The sequence below is a fragment of the Drosophila mojavensis genome, unplaced genomic scaffold (assembly GCF_018153725.1).
Source record: "Drosophila mojavensis isolate 15081-1352.22 unplaced genomic scaffold, ASM1815372v1 contig_136, whole genome shotgun sequence".
Lineage (NCBI taxonomy): Eukaryota > Metazoa > Arthropoda > Insecta > Diptera > Drosophilidae > Drosophila > Drosophila mojavensis.
Window position 1 is genome coordinate 11,762,196 of NW_025318667.1, and position 10,559 is coordinate 11,772,754.

General features: G+C 44.2%; 1 protein-coding gene across 7 annotated transcripts in view; it reads left to right on the forward strand.

Moving 5' to 3' along the window:
• LOC6585241 (optomotor-blind protein) overlaps nt 1-9,480 on the forward strand; it is a 98,391-nt gene extending 88,911 nt beyond the window's left edge. For 2 of the 7 annotated variants that reach the window (XM_032732580.2, XM_032732582.2), the window contains exons 6-7: nt 5,454-5,713; nt 5,847-9,480. In XM_032732580.2, the coding sequence (XP_032588471.1) occupies nt 5,454-5,713; nt 5,847-6,964 (1,378 nt within the window). In that variant the 3' untranslated portion in view covers nt 6,965-9,480. The remainder of the gene's footprint in view (nt 1-5,453; nt 5,714-5,846) is intronic. The other 5 variants (XM_032732584.2, XM_032732581.2, XM_044010707.1 and 2 more) reach the window with 4 other exon arrangements.
• Nucleotides 9,481-10,559: the final 1,079 nt, after the last annotated feature.

A 10,559-nucleotide genomic window follows, 5' to 3' on the forward strand; every position in this document is an offset into this window, starting at 1 on the left:
GCGGAACTAATTAGCCTGCTGCTTGTCAAATTGCAACTCATACAAAGCGCCAATGTGGACGAGGGGGCGTATTGCGGCTGCTGGCTAACATCGACGCTCAGCTGGAGGCCAAGTGGCCACAAAGTCAACACAATGATGAGGCCGATGATAATCATGCTGAGGATGATGACTGGCACCTTGGTCTGGCCATGGTCCACCCCAACTCCCACTCCCACTCCCACTGCCGATATGTGTGTGTAGAGAAATAGAGAGAGACAGGGGGAGACATCCTCTCGACAGCAGCCCAGCTGCTGGGCCAGCTCTCCAGCTGAGCGCCTGTAATCCATATTGATGGATTGATTTCAATTTCCTGTTGGTCGATTTGGTCGGCCGTCAGCGTGGGCGCTGATCAAAATGCTTTTGACTTTTTTCCACAATTGTTTTTGCGCAGGATAACCAAAAAGTCAACATCGGCGTGGGGGAGTGGAACTTGGACTGGTTCCGGTTTCCGGCCACCGTCGGGCTGCCGGGCTGCCGAGCTGCACTCGCTTCGCTTTCAATCTGCCCTGACTTAGCATAATGATGAATGACATTTAATAGCTGGCTCAACGTTTTCCTAAACGTTACAAATCAATTTTCACTCTCCCCGCTACCATCTCTCTCTCTCACTCCCTCTCTCTATCCCTCTCTCTCTCTCTGTGTGTGTGACTGACAATGACAAGACGATGATGAGCTGTGGCGTATTTGGACAGGCCAAGGAACGACTTCATCAGTCTTCTGTTTGCTGCATTGACACAAACAATTTACTTGCGGCCCTTCCTGTTGAGTTGTTGTAAAACTGATTACAGCGCCTTGATTGGCATTAGCTGCCAAGCCGCAAGCCCCAACGCCCCACCGAGTGTACCCCAGCCTAGCCTAGCCCAGCCCAGCCTAGCTGTCTATTCAGTCCTCCAGTCCCGCAATCCTAGCTGTCTTTTATACCCAGCAAACATTTAAATTGCCAACAGGGAAATGCGCGCTGAGTTGCTTTTAGCTGCCTGTCTTAAATAAGTTATTTGATGCCCGCTTGGCATATGCAAAAATCGATAACTATCGATTGTGCTGTTGTCTATATTCTTGGCTGATGCATTGAGTGCATATAGTAAAATCCCAAGACTTTCAGCTAACTGAGTACTTTCTACAAGGTTATTTCATTTCTCGCCTAAAATCGATAATTATCGATATGCAAGCTAGCTGCTTCTGTATTAAATATGTATATAGGCGGATTGCTATGGATTGACGTTTATATACATATATTCAATTGACTTTGATTTAAGGCAGCTTTTTTCACTTTAATAATTCAAAATCGATTGTTATCGAACTTGAAGAGCAACATACTATCAACTTTCAAAGCAAGCAGCAAATATTCTTCTATGCTTCATATGTCGTTCTTGTAAATGATTATAACTATAGCTATATCCCTTCGATAACATATGCCGATAGCACCAAAGCGATAAATATCGATTCATAGGTAGCTGTAAAAGCAATTGTGCAATTCATTTGTCTTTCCCGGCTTTTTTGTTTCATTTGTTGGATTTCCTTAATAGAGTTCAACTCATTTGTGGCTGTTATCGATAACAGCCAGCAATTGCTTTTATACTTTAGCTTCCGTCTTAGCTCTCGCTAGCCTCTTGCAGGGTATCTGCGTGTGTGGCTCTGCTAGCTGCGCCTATTTGCCTATGCCGCCTGTCTGGCTGTCAGCAAAAATCATGCACTGCCTGTTTTTTATCTGCATGTCAGCCGCAGTCCCGCCTGCCACGCCCACTGGCAAAAAATCTGACTGGTCATTGCTGGGACAGTCATGTGTCAGTTGTTTGGCCTGGGCGACGGATTTGGTTTCGGTTTTTTGGTCTCGGGCTTCTCTGTTCAACTGGACGTCGATTATTAATAAAACGCCAGCACTCAAAAGTATACTACACTCTGTGTGTGTGAGAGTGTGTGTGTAGGTGTGGGTGTGGGCGATTTACAGCCGCTAAAGCGCTTAGCTAACTTTTTGCATAGACTTTTAATTAGTCTGAAATGCCTGGGCAATTAGTGCGACTTAGTCAAAACTCCAGTCTTGCCTTTTTTGTTTGTCAAATTGCCAGCAACAACAACAACAGCAACAACAACAATAACAAGCAGCAGCAGCACTTTTTAAGTAGCTCAATGCGGCGGCAACTTTTTGTGGTTAACTCTTTTAGCAGCCAGCCGCTGGGCTGCGCTTCATTAGTAACAACAACAACAACAACAACGATAGCAACAACAATAGCAACAACAACAGCCACATAAACAATGCCATGACGACATTTTCGTCCTGCGACTTGGGTGTCACAGCTCACAGCAAGCGGCGCTAATTGGTGGCAACTATGTCGCAGCCGAGGCGCAACCCTCTCGCAGCTTAACTGCGCAACTTCCGCCGGAATGATATTCATCTCTGGCAAAGACCAGTCGAGCCCGGCCCGGCCCCTGCTGCATGCTGCCTGCCTCCTGGCAAACTCTTTGCAATTGCTTTTGCATTGCCCGCGGCCGCAGCGGAAATCTAAAGTGAAAACCGTTTTAACAGCAGCAGCAGCAGCAGCGGCAGCAGCGGTTGAGAAGCTGGCAGCAATTGAAATTCCTTTTCATATTTATTTGCCACACTCTCTCACACCGCTCGCCCCGACCTGCCACGCCCCGCCTCCTGCTGTTGCAGACAAATAGCTGCAGGCGTTAGTTGACAATTGGCGCACTTTTTTCTTTTTCCTTTCTTTCGACTGCTGTCCGCGCTCTTCTTCTACCTCCCTCCCTCTCTCTATCTGCTTCTCTGTTAATTTGCCAATGTTGTGGTGGGCGGGGCTGGGCGTGGGCGTGTGTGGAACTGGAACTGGAACTGGTTTTAGCCGCACATTTAGATATAATTCAAAAATTACAGAGCACCGCCATTTGCCACGCCCCTGCCCCCGTCACCGCCCCGCACCCGTTGCCGGGCCGTGCATAAAAACCAAGATAAACGTCTTAGTTGCCCTTTGTGCGAGTGTTGCAAATTTATGGTTGAGTTACATGTGAGACACAGGAGCGGTTCAGCCCCCAGGCGCGCTGGCCCCAAATGCAGCATTTACTGGCACTTGCTGCCTCTGAGGCCTAGAGACTTGATCTTTACTTTGAAGTGTGTGAGAAGGTTTTCACAACTTACAAAAATTCTATACATATATATCTTAAAAGCATTGAATATATGAAAGATAGTATTTCTTTAGTATTTGTCTCAATTTCTGATTATATCTCAAGCTGAAGAGTTCTATTTGAATATTCATTCAGTTGCAAAATAGTTCTTGAGGGCCATTAGCATATATCCTATGGTATACATCAGTATATACTATAATAGCATGTATATATACTGAAATACTGCTATATATACTGATAACATATGGTATATATCAGTATATACTAGAATAGTATCTGCCAGTATTTACCATAAAGCATATATCATTATATAATATTTTCCAGTATATACCATATAGTATATATTATTATATACTACAATAGCATATGTTATATCTCAGTATATGCTAGAATGGTATATAGCAGTATATACCATATATTAATGCACTGTGTACTATTTATGTCTATTCATAAAGTATACCATACACAAATATACTAGAATACTATGTACCATATACCATATAGTGTATATACTATTATATACTATTATAATATATGGCAGTATATATATTATATGTCATACTAGTATGGTATCTAGCAGTATATACCATATATTAAAGCACTACACCCCATATGTCTATTCATAAATCGCTATCAGAAAACCTCTTGAGTGCTATTAGCATATACCAAATAGTAGCAGTATATACTAGAAAAGTATATGGCAGTATATATCATATAGTACATATCAGTATATACCATATATATGATCTATAGCTGTATATACCATATATACCAAAAGCCACTGAAAGCAAATGTTGCTTTCCGTTGCTGAAAAGCTAATAGATTTCTAGTTAAACAATTTTCGCTTCTGGTTAATTAGAGTTTTGGAGCCCAAACTTTTTTTAGAGCGCCCCATTTTGGGCGTTCGCTTGGGCTGTGCGGCGTCGCTAGTTGCTGTTGGGTGGGTGAGCTCGTAGCGCTGCCTAGATTAACACAAATTGATTTGCTATTAAATTAGGTATATACACAACACACACACGCACATGCACACACACACACACACACACACACACGCAGACACAGGTGATGCGAAATACGTGGAAAAACAGTTAAGTGTAAAAGAAGACGCCTGTGGCGAAATTGCTAACTCCTGTCTATGGGTGGTTCCGGGCTCAGTGGTTGCTGTGATAATGATACACACATGCCGCTCGCCCGCTCCCCCTCTGTGTGTGTGTGTGTGTGTGCTAGTAAATTGCCCAATTTGCGAACACGGGGCCTGGCGCTGGCATCGTTGCTTTGATGTGTGAACAACAAAAAAATAAACGCAGAAAATGCACGGACGTAGTTTTTCGGCTAAAGGGCGGCGCAGTAACGGAGATGCGGTGTATTTGTTGGCGCTTGCGGGGCAGTGCGAGTCGAGGCCAGTGTAGACACTAAATTACACTAACGTGTTTTGAATTATTTTTCAATTTCATTGTCGGCCCAGACACAAACTGCCGGCTGTTTCCGCCTGCCATTGTTACATTTCAATTAAGGTTCCGGCTATACGGCGATCCCCAACCAGACCGCCCAACAGCCAAACCGAGCGACCGCCCGCCCGCCCGCCTGCCTGCCTGTCCCACCGCTTATTCATATGCCGGCAGCGTCGTTTTATCATTTAACAGATATTCCTGCTAGCGAAAATATTATGCCAGTGCCTCGTCTATCCAAAAAGCCTAATGCAACATGGACTGTAGAGAGGGAGAGAGAAAGAAAGAGAGAGAGAGAGAGAGAAAAAAAACAATGTCTAAAACGCTTGCGGCCTATGCGTGCTCCAAAATTTCCGATTACAATTCGCTTTTTCAATTTGCAATTTACATTATTCAGGTTTTTTTTTTTGTAGTCTCGGGATCCAATATTATCGAGAGCCTTAAGTCTTATGCGGGGAGTATCTGAGCAGAAGAGCTGGGCATGATCCCAAATGGAACCCTTTAGCTCTTTAGCCTTTCAGTTGTGGCGGATGAATGAGCTGCATTAGTAACTCCCATCTTGACAACCCTAGCTTTCATCGACGATCCCTCTTGTCATTGTCCTGAATAGACAGCTAGGTATGATCCCATGCGTAAATCTAGATACCACTTGAGTCAGCTTTCTAGATTTTCAGTTACAAATGTAGATTATGTATATAATTAGCTCCCCGAGTAGGAAATGCCATTTCCCACATCATTAGCCTTTACTCCTGATCCATATCGATGCGCCTAGCTCCCTTGACGATGGAACCCGCTTCGCCTTAGACAATTGGATGTTCTAATTTGTTTCGTTTTCTCGTACTACTGTTGTTACAGGCAGGCGCTGATGTCCAACCGAGGGTCCGACTCGGACAAATTGAATCCCACGCACGTGAGCAGCTCCCGGGCGCCGCTCCATCTGGGCCATGCTGGACGGCCGCCACATCTGCATCCGGCGCATGCGGCCGCGCTGCTGGACAATCAGCAGGACGACGACGACAAGCTGCTCGATGTGGTGGGCCCGCCCCAGAGTCCGCTGCTCCCGCTCAGCCACTCGCTGCAGCAGATGCACGCGCACCAGCATTCGGGTAAGCAGTCAAGCAGCATTAGCATCAGCATCAGTTGATCAGCTGATCATCTCTCGAGATTCGCGCATGCCCGGAGTCTGTCTAACTGAGCCAATCTCTGGCTTCTCTTTCTTCTCGTTTCATTCCAACTCAGCAGCTTTGGCCGCCTGGTTCAATCACTTGGCTGGCGCTGGCGCCGGCGAGCATGCGGCCGCGGCGAATGCGGAGGATGCACTGCGCCGCCGCCTGCAGGCGGACGATGTGGAGCGCGATGGCAGCGATTCGAGCTGCTCGGAGAGCGTCGGCGGCAGCACCGGCGGTGCCTTTCGCCCCACCTCGACGGGCAGTCCCAAGGAGGGCGTGGGCGGCGGCGGTGCGGCTGCTGCGGCCGCAGCGGCAGCGGCCGGACTCAATGCGGCCGGCAGCTATCCGTCGCCGAATATCTCAGTGGGCCCGCCCATACACCCGTCGCCGCATCTGTTGCCTTACCTCTATCCGCACGGCCTCTATCCGCCGCCGCACCTGGGACTGCTGCACAATCCGGCGGCGGCCGCTGCCATGAATCCGGCCGGACTCAATCCGGGCCTGCTGTTCAACGCGCAGCTCGCGCTGGCCGCCCAGCATCCGGCGCTGTTCGGCCACGCCTACGCGGCGGCTGGCCACACGCCCGTCTCGCCGCTGCAGGGCCTGAAGAGTCATCGCTTCTCGCCGTACAGCCTGCCGGGCAGCTTGGGCTCTGCCTTCGATGCGGTCACGCCCGGCTCGAATGCGAATCGCAGCGGTGGCAATGGCAGCGCCGACGCAGCTGCGCCGCCCAATCTTCTACCCTCCGCAGGAGGCGGGGGCGGCGCTGGCGCTGGCGGTGGCGCCGGTGGCGGCCTGGGCCTGGACAATGGACCACGCAGCTTGAGCTCCAGCCCGAGACCGCGCGCCTCTTCGCACTCGCCGCCCACGCGGCCCATATCAATGTCGCCGACGACGCCGCCGTCGCTGCTGAAGCGACAGTCGCAGCACTCGCCGTCGGAGCTGAAGAGCATGGAGAAGATGGTCAACGGGCTGGAGGTGCAGCACAATGGCAGCGCAGCAGCAGCGGCGGCGGCAGCGGCAGCGGCGGCAGCAGCAGCAGCGGCCGCCTCGCTGCTGTCGGAGGAGTCGTCGCAGCTGCAGCATCACACGCAGGCGCATCACACACATCCGCACACACATCCGCACGGACATCCGCACGGGCTGACGCACGCGACGCACCATGCGTCGGCTGGGACGGATCAGTGACAATTACAGGACGGCCGCTCCGACTGCGAGGAGGGCGGCCCCCACGAGCTGGACGACGACGAGGACGACGACCACGATCGCAGCTCGGTGATCGATCTGGATGTCGATGTCTGACCGCATCCGGTGCAGCTGCAGCAGCTTTAGCGTGCAATGCCGTTGACCAGCTGCTGTCGGGCAGTCGAAGCGGTTCCAGTTCCGGTCCCAGTTCCGGTTCCGGTTCCGGTTCAGGCTAGCATCGGAAGCAGCTCCGGCGGCAGTTAACCAACACTGCTAAACAGTGTAAATAGCGCCAGCGTTCTATATAGGCATTGTAGCATATAGCATAGAGTCCACACACACACACACACACACACACACACTCACACTCACAGCCACACACACTAACACACACACGCACGTAATACCCTAATAGAGCCTAGAGACGTTGCGGGTCGCTTTGCGCATAGTTATAGTGCACCGATATATATCGGCTATACATATATATATATATACATCTTTTTTTTTTTTATATTATTGATTATTGTAAGCAACGCCTGTTTGTGATGCGCAGGACCCGCCAGCTTTTAAAACCTAGTTTAAAGAGGGACACAAACAGTGAGAGAGAGCGAGAGAGAGAGAGAGAGAGAGAGAGAGGCGTGACAGACAGCGACAGATATATTAGATTTCTTTACTAATTACTATTTTTTTTTTTTTTTTTTTTTGCTCGTTTCCTTAAACGTGGCCCAGTGCTCTTGCAATTAGTTGCAGCTAAAAATATATATATAAATAAAAATAAAAAAATTAAAAAAAAAAATTAAAAAATATAACCCTTTCAAATGCCCGCAAAACACTTTTTAGCACTTAGGCATAATATATATAAATATATATGTGTATGTATATATATTTATGTATATATGTAACACTCACACACACACAACACTTATATATATAAACATATATATTTACTATATAGCAAAGATAAAGAAAGAGATACACAGAGAGCGAAATAGAGTTGAAAAGCGCAGACAAATTTATATATACATATATATGTATATATATAAAGCATATACAGATATATATATATATCTATACATATATTGATATATTGATATTCATTGAAGCAACATCAAAGATGGCGCCCATATATATATATATATATATATATATATATATATATATATATACACACACACACTCACATACAAATCTAAATACAATGTAACCTTTAACAACAACAAAAAAAAGCAGAAAAAGCAAAAAAAAAAAAAAAAAAAAAAAAAAACAAAAAAAAAACCAAGCGAAATGCGTAAATTTTTTTTCTTAGTCTTAGGATGAACAATTTTTTTTTTAGTATTCGTAAATTGATGGAAATAAGCTAAAAGAAAATATATATAAAAAAAAAAAAAAAAAAAAAAATACAAATAAAAATAAAAAACAAATCTAATGCAAAAAACAACAACAACAATTGCGTAAAATGCGAATAAAAAACTATAATTAAATTAATTTATGTAGCTCTTAAGTACCGTGTACCGTAACATCCACGAAAGCAAAATGCATAATTTATATTCATTTGGAACAAGTCCTCGAGAGGTAACGCCCCACGCACCGCGCACCGCGCACCACGCCCCCTAGCCCGCCCCTCGCCCAGCCCCAGCGGGCTTCAGGCTTTGGCAGACCTGCCTCGACCAAAATGAAATGTTTCCGCCGCTTCTTCAACCACTTCTCTTCTTCTTCTCATAGACACTCAGTAGCAGCGACTCACACGCACACACACATACAAACACACAGCCAGTTATAATGCAGCACTTTCAACCTGTAATACAAGTTCTCATATAGATTTTTTTTACAACTATTTTTTTTTTTTTTTTTTTTTTTTGCTAATTTTTAAGTTCTAAAACCAAAGAACAAGACACTTTTTTTTTTTGTATAATTATAATTCTTTAGAACAGACTCGGAATAGCTACTTAGTATTATATTATTGTGTGTGTTTTATTTTAATACTATTGCATATATATATATATATATATCGTATATATGTATATACATATATAAATCAATTTTTTTTTATATATTAAGCAATTTATGAAATGGCATTCAACGCATGTTCCTCGCATAAGTTTAGAGCGACAAGACGCAGCTAACACAGCCCCCTCCAAGCCCCCTACCATCACACACGCACACTCATTCAACTGTCCCACACACACACGCACACACACACACTCATACAATATTCGAACAAATTATCAAGAGAAAATGAGAAAAAAAAGCAAAAATTTGTAGCGCAGTTTGTTTGTCTTTATATACCGATACATATATATATATATATATACATATATATAATTGATTTTTTTTTTTGGGTTTGTTTAGCTGTTTTTTGAATGAATTATACGCAAAAGCAATATTAATTATAGTTAATTAAATTTAATGCAAACAAAAACACGGCAAGCGATAAAAACAAAGGAATGAAGAAAAGCATTACAAACATATATATGTATATATATAGTGCATATATATATATATATATACATATATATAAATAAATATAAATTTAACGATGAAGCAACAACACCTCATGTCACTGCAATTATATTAAAATTAATTAAACAACAACAAAACAAAGGAAATTAAATAAAAATTATTACTAAAAGACAAAAAAAAAAAAAAAAACAACAACAACAACAAACAAACAAAATAATAATAAAAAATAAATATAAAAAATAAAACGAAAATACAAAAAAAAAAAACAAACAACAACAACATACATGCAACAAGATAAACGTGTTTTATTATTATTAATATTATTATTATTATTATTACTATTAGCATTACTCGCACTATTATTAGTATGATTATTGTTGTTTGCATTGTGCCCCAAATGGAAACTTTAATGCGCGTGCGGCACACAAAGGACTTTTTACTGTTTGCAGGACAACCGAAGCGAATTCCCCAATATTTACACAAATGAGCAATGAATTCTTTTCCATATATGCATATGCACATCTGTATGCGTATACAAACACACACACACACATGCACACATGCACATCTGTGCAAGTGCATATTTACATTTATATTTATTGCGTATACGCAAATAAAGCGTTTGCTGTCATTCGATGTCTTAATTAAGCGCTGCCAGCCATATTTCGCAGCTGGCCAGCGCCAGGGCTGCAGATAGATTTCTATTTGCATTTGCATTTGCAGCAGTTGCAGTTGCAGCAGCAGGGATGCAGGTGCCAAAATGGCTGCAGCTGCTGTTGCAGTTGGCTAGATACTTTTGGCAGCCAGATGCAGATGCATTAGTGTGAAGCTGCAGCTGCATTTGCTGATAGTCATAGAGATGCAAAGACAACTGCAGCTGAGGTAGATGGATGTCAGCTTGACTACATATGCAGATACTTTTGGTGCTAGATATTAAGATACATGCAGGGACAGAGATACAAATGAAAAGATGGCGCAGTTACAATCGCTGCTTGATTACAGATATTTTAGATGCAATTGCGGCTGCAATTGTGGTTGCCAATGCAGATACATTTACAGCTAGATGCACATACATAAGCATATGCAGAGAGCAGTTACTGATGTCTGAGTTGACTGCAGATACATTTGCAGCCATAAG